The sequence below is a fragment of the Macrotis lagotis genome, chromosome X, assembly GCF_037893015.1.
Source record: "Macrotis lagotis isolate mMagLag1 chromosome X, bilby.v1.9.chrom.fasta, whole genome shotgun sequence".
In the NCBI taxonomy this organism is placed as follows: domain Eukaryota; kingdom Metazoa; phylum Chordata; class Mammalia; order Peramelemorphia; family Peramelidae; genus Macrotis; species Macrotis lagotis.
The window spans coordinates 169,037,914-169,061,837 of NC_133666.1; the positions used below are offsets into that span (position 1 = coordinate 169,037,914).

A 23,924-nucleotide genomic window follows, 5' to 3' on the forward strand; every position below is an offset into this window, starting at 1 on the left:
AATCCCCCCCAATACACCTGGTATACATGATTAGCTCAAAGCAAAGGCATTTCTAGATAACAGCCTAAGAACAAACAGGAATCCCCCCCAATACACCTGGGGTGTACTCTCCTAGAATTATACACATGACCAATGTGAAGAATAGACATATACAGAGTACAATGGTAGGAAAGAATATCTAATGGACTTGTATAGCCAAGTCAAATCAGGGTAATATCTGGTGATCATTCCTTTCTAGGACTGTTATGCTGTTCACCCTGAGGACATTGTCTACCAGGCAGGTTACTCAGCTGGGCTCCCTGGGCCTGCTGCTCTTGGCAAATTAGTACCCAACAGTCAAGAGTTGGCTCTCTTCTTAACTCATGGATCTCACTTGCCACATTTCCTATTCTCTAACCATCTTAACTGTGACACTTGGGCAAGTCAATTAACACCATTACCTTAAATAAATAAAAAAGAAAAAACAAAGATGTTGCACAAACAAAACCAATATAGCCAAGATTAGAAGGAATGTAGATAGCTAGGAAATAATTTTCACAACTGGTGTACCTGATTTCTAAAATATATAGAACTGAATCAAAATTTAAAAGAAGTTAATTCTTCAATTGATAAATGGTCAAAGAATATGAACAGGCAGTTTTCAGATGAAGAAATTGAAGATTTTAAATAGTCATATGAAAAAATTCTCTTAATCATTACTGATTAGAGAAATGCAAATTAAAACAATTCTGGTACCTCCTCACATCCATCAGATTGGCTAAAAAAGGAAAATGATCAATGTTAGAGAGGATGTGGGAAAATTGCGATACTAATGCGCTGTTAGTGGAATTGTGAACTGATCCAACCAATCTGTAGAGCAATTTGGAAGTTTGTCCAAGGGCCAATAAAACTGTGCATACCCCTTAACCCAACTATACCATTATTAGGTCTAGATCCAAAAGAGATCATTAAAAAAGGGAAAAGACCCACATGTGTGTAAGGGGATAATAGATAGAGTATGTGGCCATGAGGAGTTCATCCTGAGAGTCATTGAGACCTGGGACAACAGGAAGGTCCATACCAGAGTGCTCTGAACTCAGGAAGGAGCTCTGGCCCTTCTCTCTCTTTGTTCTCCTGCCTTTCATCCTTATCTTGTTGAATATTTTCAGGAAGGACCTTTTGTCCTTATCCCTCTGCCTTTCATCCTCATATTGTTCAACTGTCCCAGGAAGGAGTTCTAGTCCTTATCTCTCTACCTTTCATCTTTATCTTGTTGAAGATTCCACATTTTTCCAGGATACAGACCTTTTGTGGCATACCCGTCATACTTCCACAGGCCTGGAGATGAGGGATGCTGATACAAGGGGACTAGGCTTATATATATACCCTTATTTCAACTATGTGAGTCGGAGATGTAGCATATACCTGCAATAAACTCCTTGCTTATCTCTCACTGGCTGACTTTCATTATTGAACATGCGGGACATGTCCGGCGGAGCTCCCCAAAGAGTTGTGTGAATTAAACTGAGACCCGGCTGCCCAGAGTGGACCGCAACACATGTGCAAAAATGTTTAGAGCAGCTCTTTTTGAAGTGGTGAAGAAATGGAAATTGAGGGGATGTCCATAAATTGGGGAAACAGCTGAACAAGTTATAGTATATGATTGTTATGGAGCGCTATTCTATAAGAAACATGAGAATCTGGACTTTAGGAAAGCCTGAAAAAACTTGCATGAATTGATGCTGAGGGAAATGAGCAGAAGCAGAACATCATACACATTAACTAAGCAGCATTGTGAGATGCATCAATTGTGATGGTTTTAGCTCTGCTCAGCAGTTCAGTAATCAAGGATAATCCTGAAAGACATGTTATGGAAAATGCCATCCACATCCAGAAAAAAAAAACTATGGAGTTTGAAATTTCTTTTATGTTTTTTCTTGCTTTCTCAAGGCTCCCCCCTTAGTTCTAATTCCTCTTTCACAACCAGACCAATATGGAAATATGTTAAACAGGATTGTACATGTACAACTTTTACCAGATTGCTGCCATGTGGAGGGGAGAGGGAATAGAGGGTGGTAGATAAACATGGAACTCATAAACTTGCAAATGATTAATGTTGAAAACTATCTTTGTAATTGAAAAAATAAAAGAAAATAATAAAGAAAAAATTGCTGGGGATACTAGAAAATAATATGGCAGAAACTTGGTATACGGCAACATCTCACATTGTGTATATACCAAGATAAGGTCTTAACAGGTATATAATTTAGACATAAAGGGTGATATCAAAGCAATTAGAAGAGCAAGAAATAGTTTGACCTGTCAAATTACAGACAGGGAAGAATTTGTGACCAAACAACAAATAGAAAACATTAGGAGATGCAAAATGGATAATTTTGTCTATTTTCAATTAAAAAGTGTTTATACAACAAAATCAATGCAATAAAGATTAGAAGAAAAGCAGAAAGATAGGAAACAATTTTTATATTATCTTTCATAAAGCCTTATTTCTTAAAGATATGGAGAACTAAGGCAATTTGTAAGTATAAAAGTCATTCCCCAATTGATTAAATGGTCAAAGGATATGAACAGGCAATTTTCAGATGAGGAAATCAAAGCTGTTTATATCATCTGAAAAAATGCTCTATATCACTATTAGGGAAATGCTAACTAAAATACCTCACACCAATCAGATTGGCTAATACAACAGAAAAGGAAAATGATAAATATTGGAAGGGATGTGGAAAAGCTAATGTAGGACACTAATTTATTGTTGGTGGAGTTGTGAACTGATCCATTCATTTTGGGGAGCAGCATAGAACCAAACTGTGTATATCTTTGATTCAGCAAAACTACTATTCAGACTATATCCCAAAAAGATCATAAAAAAGGAAAAGGACCTAAGGTACAGAAATATTTATAGCAGCTATTTTTTGTGGTGGCAAAGCATTGGAAATAAGAGGATGCCTATCAATTAAGAAATGACTGAACAAGCTGTGTTATATGAATGTAATGGAGTACTATTATTGTGTAAGAAACAATGAGCAGGCAGATTTCAGAAAAGCCTGAAAGATTTACATAAACAGATGTTGAATGAAGTCAGTAGAAGTAGTACTGTACACAATAACAGTACTTATAGATCAACTATGAATGGTTTAGCTCTTTTCAGCAATACAATAATTCAATACAAGACCAAAAGAATCATAATGGAAAATGCTGAGAAAGAACCATGGAGACTGAATGCTGATGGAAAAGCATACTATTTTCACTTTCATTATTTTTCATATTTTTTCCTTTCATTCTGTCTCTTCTTTTACAATATGACTGATATGGAAATATGTTTTACAGAATTGCACATATAACCTAGATCAAATTGCAAATTACTAGGGAGGAAGGAAGGAAGGAAATAGGGAGAAAAATTTGAAACTCAAAATCTTATAAAAATGAATGCTTAAAAATGTCTATATGTGATTAGAAAATACAAAATATAATTTATAAAATAAAATGAAATGCTCTGGGTAATGAATGGTTAACACCCTATAATTCCATCAAACTTGAAGGAAGAATCTCTTCCTAACTCAAAAAGAGGTAATAGTATAAATCTTTGAGTTCAAATCCAATCTCAGACACTTTCTAGATGTGCTGACCTTGGGCAAGTCACTTAATGCTGTTTGCCTCAGTTTCCTTATATGTAAAATAAGCTGGAGAAGGAAATGACAAACCACTCCAATATCTTTGCCAAGAAAACCCTAAAAGTTGTCATGAAGGTAGGACATAACTGAAAATGACTAAACAAAAGCAATAATAAACATTTCTTTATACTGCCTTTAAGATTCTTACATTAACAACTTATTAATCTGTTGTATACCACTTTAAAAATATAAATACACTAAAAATTTAATAGAAAGTTTCCTATGTTCATCAGTTTGAACTGGCTACAACACAACCCTGCCTGAAACCCAGTTGCATTTACTCCATTCTACCTTGTACCATACTAGTTATGTATTTGACTTATGAACTTGTAAGTGCTTTAATGATCAGAAAATGTATTTTGCTATTGGTATCTCTAGAATCCAGAATTGCCTTGAATAGACTAAGTACATTATATATTTGATGAATTGAATTCCCTCAAAAGCAAAAGTATAGGTTCTTGGGGAAAAAATCTTGTTGACTCTAGCCTAACACATTCAGGAAATTATGACAGATGATTCAGAGAATTATCTTGTTCTCCTAGTTAGGGCCCCAGAGTGCAGGAGTTTTTCTTTAAATCTGCCATCTTGTTTCAATTTCCTCATCTGAAAATTTTAGAAAGGGAGAAGGGGTGGATATTAGAACTAGATGATTTTTAAAGTTTCAATTCTAAATATAAAATTATGTAGCATAATGATAAGATAATAGACCTGGAATCTCTAAGGTAATTATCCTTCCCTGTCACTATCCTAATCTAATTCCTATTTGGACAATTTTCCAAGCTTCTCATGCTGCTAAGATTAGAGTGGGATATTCACCTTCACTTTCTTGTTCTTAAACTTATATGATGATGTTATTATGAGTTTGACCCATTACCAACCAAGCTCCTACATGAAGTGCTCTATAATTTAGAATTTTATAAACTTTTCAAAGCTTCAAAGAATTATAGGGATGCTCCTCACCTTTTTAATCCAGTTGTGTTTTGAATTTGTATCCTTCAGTAAATAGAGAACTTTTTTCAATTCCAAAAGAGTCTATTTTGACACCACCACCCCACCACCCTTTATCACCCCCTATTCCTCCTAGATCTTACCAAGATATCTATTTTCTTGACAATAAAAGATGGGGGCAGTTTTGCTCTAGAGATTTAGCATAGTGGTTGGATTGAATTCTGAGATTGCAAAAGAAGCTAAGATTGAAACCTGCATGGCCAAGAGCTATTGTGTTATAAAAGACCGACGAGGCAGATTTAAATGTTTTTAATTCATTATGAAGACAAAGAGGAAAAGAATTGTTAATTCAATTAACAAACGTTTTCCATCTTTCACTATGTGAAGGGTCTTGTGTTAAGCAGCAGTAGAGACAGAAATAAAAATGAAATACTTTCTGACTTCAAAGAGGTTGCACTTTTTAAGGGGAATGTTGCATGGATACAGATAAATATAAATACAAGGTAACTGGAAGAGGGAGAGAATACTCGAAACTGGGAAAGTTGAAAGCCTAGGTTTACTTATTGTGTGACTTTCCATATCTGGACTTCAGTTTCTTTGTCTGATAAATGAGGGAATTGAAATATTTCCTCTAGTTTAAAAGTTTTAATATTCCAAAACCAAATAGATGTGTCCAATTACTTATTTATGGGTAGGAAATGGCAATTATTAAATTGCAAAAATAGTAAAATATAAGTTTGGGAAAGTAAAGTAAGTTAATTATAAATATGCCAGAGGAAATGCTAAACTTTTAAAATTGTTGTTCTATAGTCTTTTTTTGCATGACTCTATACCCCAAAAGGGGTTTTCTAGGCAGACACTGGAATGGTGTGCCATTTTCTTCTCCAGCTCATTTTACTGATGAGGAAACTCAGACAACCAGGGTTAGGTGACTTGTCCCAGGTCATTCAGCTAGTGCCTGAGGCAGGATTTGTATTGAGGAAGATGTCTTCCTGTCTCTAGATCCAGTACTCTACCCACCTTACCACCCAGTTGCCTTAAATGTACAGATCCTGGGTTCATTATCTTTTAAAGTTCTCTGTTAGCATCTAGCTAACCTTTATATAGATTGAGAGACTCTAGTTTCCTTGTAGGTAGCAGCAGCCATGTCAGTAATTTAATGACTTCTATGTGTTAGGCTCCCTATCTCTGCCCTTGAGGACCTTAAAAATGGGAAAAGACAATACAAAATGGAAGATGAAATGGAGAAGAGGGTACTTGAGCTTTGGGACAGTAAATTTGTGGAATGTAAACCAAAAGGAGCAGCTAGTGGGAAATTGAAAGTTGGTTGGAAAGTTATGAGCCTTCTGAAAAGGAAAATGTTTTTCTGCCTTGTAGTCAGTACAGAAGAGGTATTCAATATCTAAAATAGGGGCAGTCTCCATGAGATTTCTGTTTATCCCAGGGGAAGCATAATATTCTTTTAGGTTTTTTTTTGAAATTCGGTGTTTATTTTTTTAGAAATATTTTCTTTATTTTGAATTTTGCAATTTCCCCCCAATCTTGCTTCCCTCCCCCACTCCCCACAGAAGGCATTGTTAGTCTTTACATTGTTTCCATAGTATACATTGTTCTAAGTTGAATATGAGAGAGAAATCATAACCCTTAGGAAGAAAAATAAAGTATAAGAGATAGCAAAATTACATAATTGAAGATAATAGTTTCTGGTTTTTATTCAAACTCCACAATTCTTGCTCTGGATACAGATGGTATTCTTCATTGAAGGAACCCCCAAATTGTGCCTGATTGTTGAACTGAAGGAATGAGCAAGTCCATTAAGGTTGATCATCACCCCCATGTTGCTTTTAGGGTATATAATGTTCTTCTGGTTCTTCTCATCTTGCTCAGTATCAGTTCATGTAAAGCCTTCCAGGCTTCCCTGAATTTCCATCCCTCCTGGTTTGTAATAGCACGATAATGTTCTATCACATACATATGCCACAGTTTGTTAAGCCATTCCCCAATTGAAGGACATTCATTTAATTTCCAATTCTTTGCCACTACAAACAGGGCTGCTATGAATATTTTTGTACAAGTGATGTTTTTCCCCTTTTTCATCATCTCTTCAGGGTATAGACCCAGTAGTGGTATTGCTGGATCAAAGGATAGGAAGCATAATATTCTTGAGTGGAAATCAATTGGAACAGCAAGTGGGAACTATATACATTTCATTTTTCATTTACAGGCACAGAATCAGTTTCCTTCTTACTACTCCTATACATGTTTATATTTCTTAGTACCCCCTGGTATTATACAGTACCTTATGAGATTGGTTATCTTTTCATATGTTTATTGGGAAAGGTAAAAGATGAAGTAAAGACCTCAGTTTCTTTTTTCAAAACTACTAAGCAAGAATAAAGTCTATCCAAAATACATGTTGTTTAGGTTTGAAATGATAACTTGTGATTAGTATCCTTAATTTATAGTAGAAAGAGCCTTCAAAGATAACTTAGTCCATGATGACTTAGTCCAAGATGACTAAGGATTGCATTTTATTTATTTTTCCAAATATTCCCAAATTACATACCATTAATTTTCAGACAAGGAAATTGAGGTATAAGAAAGTAAAATTATATTGTTGTCCTGGATTTTTTCCTGACCTGTTTTTTCCTTATAGCAGGTTTTAGTCTTGAAGCCCTTCTTCTCTTTATCCAAAAATTCTTTCCCCCTGACTAATTATTTTTGTTATGGTTCTGCAAACCATTCAGCCTCAACCTTTAGTCATTTTTATTATAATTTTTCCTTATATTTCTTTTTAAACCTGGCTGTATTTTTGTAGAATGGTGCATTGGGAGGATTAGTTAGATGTATCCTAATTTTCTACTGAGTTCAGGAAGCCCATCTGCAGCACCACCATGTGCTCCCCTTATCCCAAACAAAAATGGAATAAGGATTATTAATTATTTCTGTGTCAGTTAAGCCTAGAGTTTAAATGTTCCAATAAACCAATGATTTCATTGATAGGTTACCCTTCAACAAAACAAATAGCAAACTCATTCATGTCTGTCCATCTAATACAAATCTTATTCAAGTCTTCCTCTCAACACAGGGTGTCTATCCAACATGCTAGGAGCCTTCTTGAGTTCTAACATCTGGAGGATATAGGTGGAGGAAAAGGAGTATGCAGACTATCCATTAATTATCCTTCATTTTTACATGTGACCAGTCTATCTTCTTTTTCAATGTATATTTTTTGTTGACTTCCTTTGAACTGCTTAGGCTTGGTATTTATTTTCTTAGTACTATACTTCAATCTACTCTGTTCATGACCACCATCAATCTGCAAACATTTATTAAATATTCACTGCATTTCAGGAATTGAGATAAAAATACAAATTTTGCTCTTAAGGATTTTATATTCTACTGGGGGTTATAGTATCTTTGCAGACAAACAAGGATACAAAATAAATACACAATCACTGCAGGGCACTAACAATTGGGGAATCAGGCAAGGGTTTTAAGGAGATGACACTCAAGTTGAGCCTTGAAAAGAGCTAAGGTTTACTAAAGGTAGAGATGCCTAAAGAATAAGTTCCAAGAAGAAAGCATGGCTGTAGTAGATGCAATATTGTATAGAGGGAACAGTAAATAGGCTAGTTTGGCTAGAATGTAAAAGGGGAGTAATGTCAGTCAGTAAAGAAACAATTATTAAGAGATGAGTCATGACCAGCATAAATCGTAACATCAGGGACAACACATAAATAACTAGGTACATAGAAGATATATATACAAAGCAGATGGGAATTAATAGTTTAGGGGCTGGCAAAAGGTCTTTTTACAGGAAGTAGACTGAGTTTTAGCTTAAAGGAAGCCAAGGAAACTGAGAGGAGGAAGTGAGGAGGTAAGGATTCTAGGTCTGGAGAACAGCCAAGGCAAAGGACCAGAAAGGAAGAAAGGCTGTAGTGTTTGGAGAACAGTAAGTATTCCAGTGAACTTAAATCAGTAATGGAAAGGGTTAAGTTATTACTAATGTGTAATGATGTCAGGCTGGAGACAGATGGGAAGTCAATCAAGTCAGTCATTCAACAATTAGTGTTTACACAAAAGGCTCCTGCACTCAAGGAGGAAGAAGACAACATGAAAACAATTACAAACTAACTATAGACTGGATGAATTAGAGATAATCACCAGGAAAAAGATACTAGCTTTAAGGGGGAAAGGAGGGGGAAGGATGGGGAAGAGAAGACTTCTTGTATAAGGCAGGATTTTAACTGGGACTTGGAGGAAAATGGAAAACTCTGAAAACTAGGGAGAGAATTTTAAACAAAGAACAGGGAGCTCAAATGTTCCCTGTGGGAGACACAACACAGAGGCCAATTTCCCTGTATCAAAGAGTATGTGGAGGGGTAAAAAGGAAGACGAAGAGACGATGGTCAAAAATGCAGAATGACAAATACATGTTTGGACAAATGTTTTTTTCTTTCTCAGTTTCTTCTCTTGTTCCCTTCTTTCTTCCTTTTTCAGTAGGTAAGGAGAAAAAAACAAATGTTTGATAATACAAAAACTTATTTTAAAAAAGATCCTAAGTCAGGTTATAAAGCCAAAGAAAGGATTTTTATATTTGATCCTGGTGGGAATAAGGAGTAATATAGTTTATTGGATGAGGAGTATGGTGGCAGATCTGAATTTTAGGAACCTAAGTTTGATAGATGAGGGGCGGATGGACTGGAGTGGGGAGAGAGGCAAGGAGAGTAATCAGATATTACAAGGACAAAGTAATAATTCATGTCTACACAAGGTTGTGGTAGTATTCCAGAAGAAATGGGACCTTTGTACAGTGAGGTGTAATCAAGAAAAGGAGAAGGAGGATAGCCATTCAGTGCTCACCATGTATTAGGCACTTTGCTAAGCACTTTACAATGATCTCATTTGATCCTTACAACAACCCTTTAATAGGTGAGGAAGCTGAGGTTATAAAAGGTTATGAAAGTAGAATTAAAAATACTTGGCAGCCGATAAGATATGAGAGTAAGAAGGCCAGAAGGACTAGGTTTTGAGCCAGTTTAAGAGTTCGGTGGTCTGGAGAATAAAAATAGTAATAATAATAATAATAATAATAATAATAATGATAATAGCATTTACAAAGTGTTGTAAAAATTGGTCAAAAGCTTTACAAATATCTGCCAGTCTTGGGAGGTAAAGGCTATTATCCCCCCCTTTTCCAGATGAGGGAACTGAGTCTTTGAGTCTTTGAGAGGGGGACTGACTTGCTCATGATCACAGAACTAAGGAAGGGAGTGAGATCCAGGCCCAGCACTTTATCCATTGGGACACAACGACTTTGCCACCCAGCTGCCTGATAGGGACAAAAATAAAAATATCAAAAAAAAACCCAACCAAACTCCAAAAGTCCTCAATCTCCAATAAACCGTTTTCATATCAACAAGTATCTCGGAGTACGCCTTGTGACAACTTTGCTGAGGGAAGGAACAGCACTTGCGTGCAATTTTCCTAGCTATGAACCTCAGTTTCTCTTTCTGTAAAATGAAGGGGGGGAGAAGGTGGGACTAGATGACCCATCCCCACAGTCCATCGCTGCTCTCCATCTAGGAGCATCTTAAGATAACGCCCCGGGCAGATGCCTCAAAGTCCTTTTCCTCAGACCACAGAACAACATCCCCTTCCTGAGAAAGCGGACAACTGTTTCTATGACAACAGGAGCCCGTCTTCGCGCGGTCGTGATCTCGCGATACCTACCCCGACGGAAGTGACGTCAAGCAGGAGTTCCTGAGGGGCTCTTCCCCCCCCACCTCGGTCCATCGCTGCTAGTTCACAGAGCTCCAACCTTTTCCCGCCGAGGAGCTGCCGCCGCCTGGGCCTCCCTCTGCCCTCTCCCCTCCCCGCCTCCCCGTTCCCTTCCTCTCCGGGATGAACATGGCGTCCGCCCTGGAGCAGTTCGTGAACAGCGTCCGGCAGCTCTCGGCTCAAGGTCAGTCTCCGGGCCTCCCGGCCCGCTCCGGTCCGGTGCGGCCCGGCCCGGCCCACACTCCTTCTCCCGGGCTCCCCCCCTTGACAGGCAGCGAGGCCGCGGTGGAGAGGCGCCGTGCCGCCCGAGCTCCATTCATTGCCCTAGGCCCAGGCCTCCCAGCGCCCGCCTGGCTCCCGCGCCCAGCGGCGGCGGAGCCTCCTCCCCCGGCAGGGGCCCCGCTGGAGCTTCTGGAGACGGGGCTGCCCGGGGGGGCTTCCCCTCCCCCCCGGCTCCGCCTCCACCAGCCATTGTGGAGGGGGGAGCGGGCAGAGCGAGCCTTCTTCCCTTCCCCCGGCCCCGAGCCCGGATCCCGGCTCTCCTCGGCACCCAGGCCGGGTCCCCCTCGCAGAGAGTCGCCTTGCTTGACAGTTTGCTGGGCGGTGACTTCCGCCGTGCCTTTATCCTGCACGGTGATTGGCGAGGGGGTCCCCCTGCCCTTTCCATGATTGGCCGAACGCCTCTCTGTCCTATCCGCTACCCCCTCTGGGAGCTTCCGGGGAAGAAGGTGCACGATATAGTTTGAATTTAGGGACTCCTGCTTCCTATGGCCCTACCTGGACCGTCTGCTTCTCCCTGCGACTGCCGAAGGACGTGTGCACCGAAGGCTTCTTTCTCTGCTTTTATGCGTTTCTGCTTCCTGCCCCCTTTTCGGAATCAACAGCTGTGTGCCTTGGTCCCCAGATTAGGGGGCCGTTCTTCATGGAGTTCAGATTTTAAGGAATTAAGAGAATTCCTGGCAGAATTCGAAAACAAAATTATTGAAGGGAAGGAATTTTTTTTTTGTTTGTTTTGGGCTTTTTGCACTTGAGGTGATTAGTAAGAGCCCACCTGTGTTCTTTAAAGAGATACATAGTTTGGTTAAAGTACTGGGTTTGGAATTAGGAGGGCCTAAATTCAAATTCCTAATAATGATAAAAATAGCGACAATAGTGTCCTAAAAGGGTAACAAAAGGCTTAAATGAGGTACTGTGCTCACCTTGGAAAGCTAAGTGTGAATTGCTTTAAAGGATAGGTCTTATCAGACTAATCTCATTTCCTCTCTTGTCAGGGGGTTTAACTAGTAGATAGATCCGGGAAGTAATTTGACAAAGTCTTAGACCTGATCCTTATGCATTAGATAAACTAAATGACAGAACAGTTCACCTGGTTCTCCGAATATTGATTAATGTGTTGGAGAGAGGTGGATAATGATTTTACCCCAGAGTTCTGCCTTTGGCCCAGCAGTCAGTTATTGAGATTAAATAACTTAGATCAACTTGTTGATACTAGCTAATAAGACATAAGATGACAGAAGCTGAAACTAAACAATTTTGCTAGTTTGGTATAGGGGCCAAAATTAATAGGATGAAATGAAAAGAAATAAATATAAGGTCATGGATCTGAGTTCAAAAAACCAACTAGACAAATATAGAGGGAGACTTTTAGTGAACTGTGAGCTCAATGTTACAAAAAACTGATGTGATTTTTAGTCATCACTAAAGGAAGATAATCGCCCATGGTGTGGAACACAATTTACTTCTATGATATATACCACTACACTTTGACCTGTTTAGGTCATCTTGACATTATTGTGCCATAATTTAGGAAGATGAGGGGACTTAACCTCAAAGACAGATTGAAGAAACTAGTGATATTTATTTGATTTTTTTTTTGTAAGGCAAACGGGGTTAAGTGGCTTGCCTAAGGCCACACAGCTAGTTATTAAGTGTCTGAGACCGGATTTGAATCCAAGTACTCCTGACTCCAGGGCTGGTGCTTTATCCACTGCACCACCTAGCCACCCCTAAAACTAGTGATATTTAGACTAAAGAAGAGAAGATTTAGGGGGGATGTGACAGTGTTTTTTGAGGTAGTGAAGAATTGTAATGTGGAAGGTTTAGGCTTTTTCTGCTTGGTTTGAAGAATAGCACAGGAAGATACAAGAAGGCATATTTCAGTGAAATTTAAAGAATAATTAGAATTGCCTCAATACTGGACTATACTGACTTTGTGTGCAGTGAGTGGCTACATGTCAGTGATATTGTAAATTTGATCCATTATTTGGGTAGGAATTGGATTAGATAACTCAAATCTCTTCTAGTATTAAGATTGTGGTCTGAAAGAGGCAATATGCCTTATTCCTTCATATCCTCACTTAATTTCATGTCCTAGGTAAGGCTTTCAGGACAAAACCCTAGATAGGAGGAGTAATGGTAAAAGGGGCTCATGATTCAATAGTGAAAATGCTAAACTTGGAATCAGGAGACTTAGATTTAAGTGCCATTTTCACAATTCTTACCAAAATGGTCTTAAATTATTTCTTCTCTTTGAACCTCAATTTTCCTTAGATGTAAATAAAGTAAGGATAATAATTTCAGTGACCAACTCATAACATTAGGAGAGTCCAATGAGATAATTAAGGTTAGGTGTTTTGTTATTATTTAGCTTCATACATGAGCAAATTGTTATGGCAGTTCAGCTGTAGATGCGTTGGACATAAATTTAGCTATACTTCATAGGACCAAAGGATTTGGAGCTGAAAGGGATCATATTTATCATCTTTTCCAACTTTCATTTTGCAGATGAGTAAATAGGTTTAGAGGTTAATTGACATTTAAATATTAATGATTCTTTCAGAGATAATTGTTGATGCAAGATTTGTGAATTATTACATATGTATATGTGCTTTTTTATTCTCCCTGCTAAAATAAAAGCTTCCGGAAAAAAGTGATTGTTCTTCTTTTATTTGTGCATGCCCATGACCTTCAACAGTGGGTATCATATAGGAAATTTTATTATGCCCTTTGATTGGTGGGTTGATTGTCATTCTCTGTTAACTGATGTTTTATAACATCAATTCTTGATTGTTTCTTGCTCAAGAAAGAGAAAAACTCTTGATGAGATCCCATGTTTTTACTTCTCTAACTCTTAAGTTTTCCATTTTTTGTCTTTGCTATAGAATATATTTCTACTCTATCCCTTTTTGTGATTCTCTCATGTCAGTTTTGAAGGGGTAGGAAAATTCCCATAATGTGTCAGGGTCTATATTTCTTCTCATTTCTCTCCCATGAATTTGATTAATACTGTTAATGATGACATTATGAGGAAAAACTAGAGAAGCAAAGGTTCAAACTTGAAATGCTTAGTCATATTTTATATCTTGATTTGATCATTAGAAACTAGTTTACCTTAAAACACTTGTTACTGGGGGTGGCTAGGTGGCTAGGTAGCTCAGTGGATAGAGCACTGGCCTGGAGGGTTTTTTTGCAAGGCAAATGGAGTTAAGTGGCTTGCCCAAGGCCACACAGCTAGGTAATTATTAAGTGTCTGAGACCGGATTTGAACCCAGGTACTCCTGACTCCAGGGCCGGTGCTTTATCCACTATGCCACCTAGCCTCCCCTCCTTTTTCCTTTTTTAAATATCTCTCTGGGATGCAGACTTAGTGGTATTGCTGGATCAAAGAGTATGCACAGTTGATTGCCCTTTGGGCATAGTTTGATGTGCAAATTTAGAAATATCTCCACTCCAAATGTTCGTATGTACTATTTGTACCCAATCTGTGTTAGAGTCTTCTGAGCTCATATTGGACTGAGCAGCCACAATTGGACACACTGTACCTTAACTTCAACACATCTTGTTTTGGGAATGAAGGTTAACAACCTATACTTCTAGTGTCCTATCCCTTCCAACATTTATTGTTTCCCTTTTCTGTCATATTATATCTGATAGATATGAGGTGTTGTACACTAGAATTATTTTAATTATTAATTATTATTATTATTCAGTTAGTTGTTATTAATTCATTATTAATTTAATTATTGATCAGAATTATTTTAATTTGCATTTCTCTAATCAGTAGTGACCTAGAGCATTTTTTTTATATGACTATAAATGACTTTGCTTTCTTCATCTGAAAACTGCCTGTTCATATCTTTTGACCATTTATCAATTGGGTAATAATGTGGATCCTTAAAAATTTGACTCTGTTCTCTATATATTTGAGAAATCGGCATTTTTCAGAGATACTTGTTATTAAAAAAAATTGTTTCCTGTCTTTTCCTTTATTCTAATTTGGTTGTATTGGTTTTATTTAAACAAAAACTTGTAAATTTAATAATCAAATTGATCCATTTTATATCTTGTAATATCTTTTATTTAGTCATAAATTCTTCCCTCCTATAAAGAACATTTATTTATGGTATTAGCCTCAATGACAACTTAGTATTTAAATACTTTTATAAGTTTACTTTTTATTTTCTTATCTTTTTACTATGTTGTCTTTGACCCTTTGTGTCAGTTTACTGTACCATGAGTGAATTATACCTTTATTTGATGTTTTCTAGGTCAAATGACTCAACTTTGTGAATTGATAAACAAAAGTGGAGAACTTCTAGCAAAAAATTTATCCCATCTTGATACAGTGCTTGGTGCTTTGGATGTACAGGAGCATTCCTTAGGGGTCCTTGCAGTTCTGTAAGTGCTGTTTTATTATGATAGATATAAACTTACCTTATTCCCTAAGATAACTTTAAAACTTTATGAACTAGAGTTTTGTGGATTATTTTTTTATATGAGAAAGGAAGTATATTATCTAAAGAAAATTCAATTTTTCTGTTAAACCAAATCTATCATAGTAATGTTATTATAGTATTATAGTAACTGTACTGTTAGAATTTATCAAAACCATGTAATCTTAGTAGGTAAGATCTTTGTGGTCACTTAATTCAGTTTTGTAATTTCCCCGAAGAAGAAGCTGAGTCTGAGAGAGGTGAATGATTTCTTCAAAATTCTAAAAGTACTTGATTCCAAGGCTCCTAGCACCTGGTTTTATCAATTGTGCTATATTCAGTTTCATCAGATTTCCTCATTTTTATATGGACTGATAAATAGGGATTTTTTTCATATAAAATTATTTCTGAAAATGGAATGTGATTAAGGATGTGATTTCTCTCTCGTCACACTCAATTTGGATCAATGTACAACATGGAAACAAAATAAAGACTGACAGGTTGCTTTCCATGGGGGGGAGAGGGAAGTAAGATTGGGAGAAAAATTGTAAAACTCAAAACAAATAAAATCTTTAAAAATTGAAAAAAAAAGAAAACGGAAGGTGAATGTAATTGATGAGGTGAGGGGAAGGGAATTGGCGTTTATATCATACCTACTGTTTGTCAGGCACTACTAGATACTTTTTTTTTTAACAATAACTTTGCAGATAAATACTCTTATATTCCCCATTTTACAGTTGAGGAATATATAGCAATCAGAGTTTAAGTGATTTGCTCAGAATCAGACAGCTAATAATATCTAAGTCTGGATTTTAACTCAGACCTCCTTGACTCCAGCATTCTGTCCTTGGCATCACCAGTTCCCTCTGGTAAGTTCAGTTGCTAGGACCTCTGAATAGATACTTGAGACATTATTTTCCAGTACTTTATTCAAAGATTTCTAATTGGAGAAAAAAAAATCATAATGATGAAGAATATTGTAAAATTGCTATTGATCTTAAGCAAAATTATTTTTTAATTAAAGATTTTATTTAGAGTTTTACAATTTCCCCCCCAATCTTACTCCCTCCCCCCACAGAAAGCAATTTTTCAGTCTTTACATTGTTTCCATGTTGTACATTGATCCATATTGAGTGTGATGAGAGAGAAATCATATCTTCAAAGAAGAAATATAAAGTATAAGAGATAACAATATCAGACAATAAAATAGGGTTTTTTTTTCCAAATTAAAGGGAATAGTCCTTGAACTTTGTCCAAACTCCACAGTTTTTTATCTGGACACAGATGGTATTCTCCATTGCACACAGCCCCAAATCGTCCCTGATTGTTACACTGATGAAATAAGTGTGTCCATCAAGGTTGATCATGGCCTCCATGTTGCTGTTAGGATGTACAGTGTTTTTCTGGTTCTGCTCATCTCATTCAGCATCAGTTCATGCAAATCCCTCCAGGCTTCCCTGAATTCCTATCCCTCCTGGTTTCTAATAGAACAATAGTGTTCCGTGACATACATATTCCACAGTAGCAAAATTATTTCTTATACAAAATAACATCTTATGCAACTTTAGACTCAGTCAATTACAGTAAACTTCATTTAAGATCTAATTAAGTAGAACTTATTTTAAGCAGAATTCTCAGTAATAAAGTGTGTGATCTGGTGAGGACACTGAAGTTTAATCAGTCTTACTTCAGTATTATGTAATAAATCATTACAGCAAGTAATTATATTTGAAATAACTCATAAATTAGCTTAAAATGAGTTAACATAAGAAAACAACAAACAATGAAGAAATCTTTTCAGTTAAGAGAAGCCCAAGAAGCAAACTTTAAAGAAGTATGGAGTTAGAGGAGAGAATAATTTCATAAGTCAGAGGAAAAAAATATTTGGCTTCAAGGGACAATAGGAAATGAAATTGAAATAGAGAATTTAAAATCTTGCTTAAGTAATAGACTCCCTGAAAAATCAAATGGAGGAATTAGAACTGAATGACTCTATGAGACTATAGAAATAGTAGGGGGAGAGTCAAAACATAGTTATATTGGGGAAAAAAAGTAAGGTACCTATCATAAAAAAAAATTTGACCTGGGAAACTGATTGAGGAGACATAATTTAAGAGACATTGAGTTCTCTGGAAATTTTGAACAAACAAAAACTTGGATACTGTAGTTTGGGATATATAATTTTTTGAAAACTATCTAGAGTTCTTAGAACTAGAGGGCAAAGTCAAAGCAGAACCCACTGAACTTCTCCAGAAAGGAATACAAAACTGATCCAGATATCTCATATCCAGAATCCAGTTTTCAGATCAGCAAAAAATATTATAAACAACCAAAAAGAAGTTCATGTACCTAGGAACTTCAATCTAGAGCAAGCAGTAATGAATGAATGAAGCATTTATAATGTATATGCTATGTGCTGAATATTAGAGTTATACATAGTCAAGAACAACAGAGCTTGTCTCAAAGATCTTATATGCTTAAAGGGATCAGACCACACAAATGCAAGCCAAAACCCAAGTTCCATGGTCCTTGGGATGCAGCAGCAGCCTCTTTGTCATTTCCACTGATAAAATCATATTAGTTTTTGATGTTGAAGCTTTTTGACAATGCCAAAGATATTGGAGATAATCTCTGTCTTAAAATAAAGGTAGCTGTAGCATCTGCAGAACCATGTGCCAGATTACCTTTCCAATCACTTAGCAAAATTAAATACCTACTATCTTATCTGCTAAGCATTGTATTAAATTCTGGGGGGGGGTAAGAAAAAGAAAGACTGACCCTATCTCCAAGGAATTTACAATCTATTTGGGAAGAACTACACAAAAGGAACCTAGGGAGTCAAGAAGGGGAAGGTATCCTAGCACCACTTTGGAGAAGTCCAAAGAAATAGAGCCCAGTGGTAATTGAAGAGATGGCTGGCCTGGGTACTGTCCTTAAATGGAGATTTGGGGAGGAATTCATCATGTACCCTCAAGTTAAGAGGGGTAGAAGGTAATTTGAGTACCAAAGCTGATCTTGGAGGATGATGAAGTTCCTGATGATGAAGTTGGGGCTTGAGTTCAAAGGAATATTGGTGATATGGAAATGAAGAGATAGCTATAGTTTATGACCTTAGGTCACCTCCAGACCAACAGGCAAAAGAGACTTTTTTTTTCCCTCAGGTTGATGACTGAGGGCACTGTGTAGCAACTACTTAACAGGAAAGGAAAAAATCTTGGAATATGACATTCCAAAAGACATGCAGCAAGAATAACGTAGCCTGAAAAAACTGAATAATAACTCTGTCCTGTTTTATTGGGTTTTAGAGAAGAGGAAAGAAGCAATAGTTTAGAACAGAACTAGGCTTAAGGAGGAGAGCTTACTATTTCACATAAATGAGGTAAATGAAAAAAGTATACAAATATAGAAGAAAGTATAGAAGGATTGGAACCCTCATTAACTTCACTTTTTAACTGAGTTTCAGAGCCAGGAAAAGAGTTGCATCCACAGACATAGACAAAATGTAGTATAACTAGAATTTTAAAAAGTACTATTCAGGGGCGGCTAGGTGGCATAGTGGATAAAGCACCAGCCTTGGAGTCAGGAGTACCTGGGTTCAAATCTGGCCTCAGACACTTAATAATTACCTAGCTGTGTGGCCTTGGGCAAGCCACTTAACCCTGTTTGCCTTGCAAAAACCTAAAAAAAAAAGTAGTATTCAAACAAATCAGTACAGGATACAGATAAACTGCAGTTTATGTGTGACATACGCAATCAGTAGGAGGTGAGTTTGTGTGTGTGTGTGTGTGTGTGTGTGTGTGTGTGTGTGTGTGTGTTGGCAACTTAGCTACCACTATTTTCTCTCCTGAGCTATTTGACTCTGAGAGTACAAAGGAGAAATGATTTGCTTTTTACAAAGCAGTTTTGCTTAGAGCTGATATGAGGTACTTATAACAAAGGAGGATGCTTAAATTGTTACAAAAGAATGAATGTGTCCTTGTTAGCATAGTTCTTTACCATAGGAAAGAGAAAGCAGTACCTTCTTAGTCAATATATCTGAGAAAAAGAAAAATAGCAAATGCAATTGAAAATAACGTTTTTCTTTTTATTTAATTAAAGATTTTATTTATTTTGAGTTTTACAATTTTTCCCCTAATCTCACTTCCCTTTCCCCTCCCTACCCCCACAGAAGGCAAATTTTACATTGTTTCCATGGTAAACAATGATCCAAATTGAGTGTGATGAGAGAGAAATCATATCCTTAAGGAAGAAATATAAAGTATGAGAGATAGCAAGATCAGACAATAAGATATCAGGTTTTTTTTTTTTCTAAATTTAAGGTAATAGTCCCTGGTCTTTGTTCAAACTCCACAGTTGTTTCTCTGGATATAGATGTTGTTCTCCATTGCAGAGAGCCCCAAATTGTCCTTGATTGTTGCACTGATTGAATGAGTGAATTCATCAAGGTTGATCATTACTCCCATGTTACTGTTAAGGTTCTGCTCATCTCACTCAGCATCAGTTCATGCAAATCCCTCCAGGCTTCCCTGAATTCCCATCCCTCCTGGTTTCTAATAGAATAATAGTGTTCCATAACATACATATACCACAGTTTGGTAAGCCATTCCCCAATTGAAGGACATTTACTTGATTTCCAATTCTTTGCCACCACAAACAGGGCTGCTATGAATATTTTTGTACAAGTGATGTTTTTACCATTTGAAAATAACTTTTAACAGAAATACATTAGACTAAAAATAATACTCCCAGAAAGTTGTAAAATTCTAATGACCAAACTTGCATCCTAAGAAGAAGCCTTCCTCCATTATTTTGTAAAAGTTGGGGTTCATAATTATGAAATACTGTATATAACACGACACTTTAAAAATATATTGATAGTTTAAGGAACCTTGTTTTTTTCTTCCTGTTTTTCTTCTTTATTATAAGAGGTGGCTCTGTATGGGAAGGTGTAGGTTAAGGGTACAATGGGAAATATGTAGGTGGTGTAAAAACAAATGACCAATAAAAATTTGTATAAAAAAGAAAAGCCTTAAATTCAGAAACCTGGAAGTGGAGAATAGGTTGGGAGATGGTAAAAGGGCATAAGAAGTACAATAAATTTGAATTGTAAATAATAATCTCAACCAATCAAAGGAAAATAGGGAAAATGTAAAAAGAAAATGTAAGAATCAGAGCCTGGGTTGTAGTATTGGAAAGGATAGAAAGAACAAAGGACAAGGAACAGACAACTTCAATTATAATACACTTGAGTTGGATCAGATTCCTTCTTTTTACCTTCTTCACCCTGCCATTGCTGAAGGGAAAAGAATGGTGGGAAAGAAGTATGCTAACAACTAAGGACACCATAGAATAGTCAACAGGATGACAAAGACAAATTAAAAACTTACTGAGGGAAAGAAATAAAACACTCAATGAAAAGTTTCATCTTAGTGAACATCTATTTTGTAACTAATGGGATTAGGTCCAACTAAGATATGAAGATAAGGAAGGTGAGGGTATTATAAATGAAAGTGTCAATGAATAAGAAAGTAGATCCTTAAAGGGAATAAATCAGCAAATCTTAAGACAGGAATTTAGAATAAAATATTAGCATACTATTTGGTTTTTTAAGAGAATAATGGAATTAGTACATAAAATTTTAGGAATAGAAGAAAAAATTATTTTGAAGGAAGGACATCAGAACCAAATTATTGTAAACAAAGATACTTTTAAGTGCTGACTTAAGCGGGGGAAAAAATAAACACGATGATTTAGACCATTGTCAGACAGGTTAGATAATTATCATAAAATTACCATCAAGTGACAGGTTTAGTTTAACCCTACTGTCAGAAGATTATCGCCATAAAAATCACTGTATTTAGGTGAATAAAATAAGAGAGGAGAATCAATTGAATGTGTAGTTCAGTAGCCTAGAAAGTAAATTAGCAAGCCTACTTTGTACTGCAAATTTCATTGAAAAGGAGATGATGGGGCAGCTAGTGGCACAGTGGATAGAGCACCAGCCCTGGAGTCAGGAGCACCTGAGTTCAAATCCGCTTCAAACACTTAATAATTACCTAGCTGTGTGGCCTTGGGCAAGCCACTTAACTCCATTTGCCTTGCAAAAACCTAAGGAAAAAAAAGAATACTAGGAAGAAGCCATCATAACATGAGAAATTTCCTTCAGAATGTCAGCTAAAATGCATTAGCATAGCTAAAAATTAACTTACTAAGACAGAAGAGTAATAGAAGTACAGTTATAAAAAAACACTTAGCAAAAATAAAGAAAAATGCAAATAGGTAGATATTTCATCATTGATTGATTCCAAAATAACTTAGAAGGGATTCTATCAAAATTATTTTGTGATTTGATGCTAAATCAGTAAGGTTATAGGGAATATTTTATAGAATTTGATACAACAATTCATTTGGAGGAATAATAGGTCCAGAATCTCAAAAGAAATAATGAAAAGTAGAAAGAAGAATAAGATAAAGTACAAATGGAAAGGGACACAAAGAACTTTGCTTGACCTTGAACAGTAGTCATCAAAACTTTGGTACTAATTCAGGAAAAAAAAAAAGTAGATCATTGGAACAGACTGGTTAACCAGGAAACAGAAGCAACTGAAAAAAATAGTCTAGTGTTTGATAAACTCAAGTGCATAAATTCTATGGTGCAAATAATTGTCTTTTTGATAAGAAATGGTTGAAAATAATTTTGTAGAAATTCAATTGACATAATATCTTAGTCCAGGGCTGTCCAACCTTACTTTTAAAAGTTTTTATTGAAACAATAGACAATATATTTTGATTTGCCATTTTGGTGAGAGCTCTGATAGCTCAGCTTTATTTACTAAAGCATTTAGTAAACCACAGGGGACCACATAAAATCTACTGTGGGCTGCATTTTGGTCAACCCTGTCTTGGACCATACACCAAAAAATGGATATATAATCAACAAATTAAGGTACATCATAAAGCAATTAGAAGAGAGTTGGGGGGGGTATCTTTCACAACCAAAAGTATGGAGAGAATCTTAAACCAGAAAAAAAAGTTTTGGTCACATAAAATTTAAAAAGTTTATTCTATTATAAAATTGAAAAAAGAATAACAGGAAAAACTAAATGGGAAAATATTTGCATTTCCAATTCACTTACAAAAATTCAATTCCAATTCACCTGGCAAAAATTGAAATATGGGAATTGTCATTGTGGGACAAACTGTGAAGACCAATACTCTGAAATAGTGAATTGATCCATCTGTTCTGAATGTAATTTGGAATTATGAAAGAAGAGTGAACAAGTTGTCCATATCCTTGAACCAACAGTTTTATTCTAAAGTTAGAGGCAGAAACAATCAACGAGCATTAAAGGCCCTTCCTGTGCTTATCCCTATCCCCTGTACTAGGTCAATGTAGTTTTCAGAATTAGGATTACACCAATATTTCTGGAGAGAAATATGGATCTATGCCCAAAGGGCAACAAAAATATGCATACCCTTTGATCCAGCAATGCCACTACTGGGTCTATACCCTGAAGAGATGATGAAAAAGGATAAAAACATCACTTGTACAAAAATATTCATAGCAGTCCTAATTGTGGTGGCAAAGAATTGGAAATCAAGTAAATGTCCTTCAATTGGGGAATGGCTTACCAAACTGGTATATGTATGTCATGGAACACTATTATTCTATTAGAAACCAGGAGGATGGGAATTCAGGGAAGCCTGGGGGGATCTGCATGAACTGATGCTGAGTGAGATGAGCAGAACCAGAAAAACACTGTACATCCTAACAGCAACATGGGGGTTGATGATCAACCTTGATGAACTTGCTCATTCCATCAGTGTAACAATCAAGGACAATTTGGGGCTGTCCGCAATGGAGAATACCATCTGTATCCAGTTAAAGAACCATGAAGTTTGAACAAAGTTCAAGGACTATTCTCTTTAATTTAGGGGAAAAAAACCTGATATCTTATTGTCTGATCTTGTTATCTCTTATATTTTATGTTTCTCCCTTAAGGATATGATTTCTCACTCATCATACTGTTATGTGTGGCATGTTTTGTTTTTATAAACAAGAAAATAGCAAGTAGAGAAAGAAATTAAAGTTTAATGAGAGGTGGGGGGAGGGGTAGATAAAAGGACAATCTTATCAGAGAAGAGCAGATAAATGGGATCTTATGTGCTCTTGTAGAGAAGTTTTCCTTTAAAGGCAGAAGGACCTTTTCATGTAAGGTTAACAAAGCATACCAAGGAAAGGATATTCAAGACTTTTTTTTTTTTTTTTAGGTTTTTGTAAGGCAGATGGGGTTAAGTGGCTTGCCCAAGGCCACACAGCTAGGACATTATTAAGTGTCTGAGACCAGATTTGAACCCAGGTACTCCTGACTCCAGGGCCGGTGCTTTATCCTCTGCACCACCTAACCACCCCTATTCAGGACTTTCTTGATTGAACTGAGGATAGCATTCCTATGGCAGTGGCAGTTTTGTTCCTGAGTCTTCAGTGAAAAACCTAAACTAGGAGCTCTACCCTCTTCTATGTTGTCTGTTTTTTACTCAGGTGAACAGGAACCCATGTCAACAGCACAAAACTTAGTTCCCTGAGTCAATTAAATCTTGAGGACAGTTTCAGTATCTTTTAAGAAAAAATTACCCTAATCTTTATGAGGAGCCTTAGGATTTGGACCCATCATAAATGGTAAAGAAAGGGGCAGTGAGGTTGTCCAGTTGATAGAGTTCTGACTCTGGAGTCAGGAGAACTTGAGTTCAAATGTGGCTTCAGACACTTAATATTTACCTAGTTTTGTGACCTTGGGCAAGTCAATTA

The 23,924-nt window shown here is 36.6% G+C and overlaps 1 protein-coding gene across 1 annotated transcript in view; it reads left to right on the forward strand.

Moving 5' to 3' along the window:
* Positions 1 to 10,380: 10,380 nt before the first annotated feature.
* The window catches only part of COPS3 (COP9 signalosome subunit 3), a 41,842-nt gene continuing 28,298 nt past the window's right edge, over positions 10,381 to 23,924 (forward strand). Inside the window, exons 1-2 of the mRNA XM_074207628.1 lie at positions 10,381 to 10,587; positions 14,951 to 15,080. Of these exons, the coding sequence (XP_074063729.1) occupies positions 10,527 to 10,587; positions 14,951 to 15,080 (191 nt within the window). The 5' untranslated portion in view covers positions 10,381 to 10,526. The remainder of the gene's footprint in view (positions 10,588 to 14,950; positions 15,081 to 23,924) is intronic.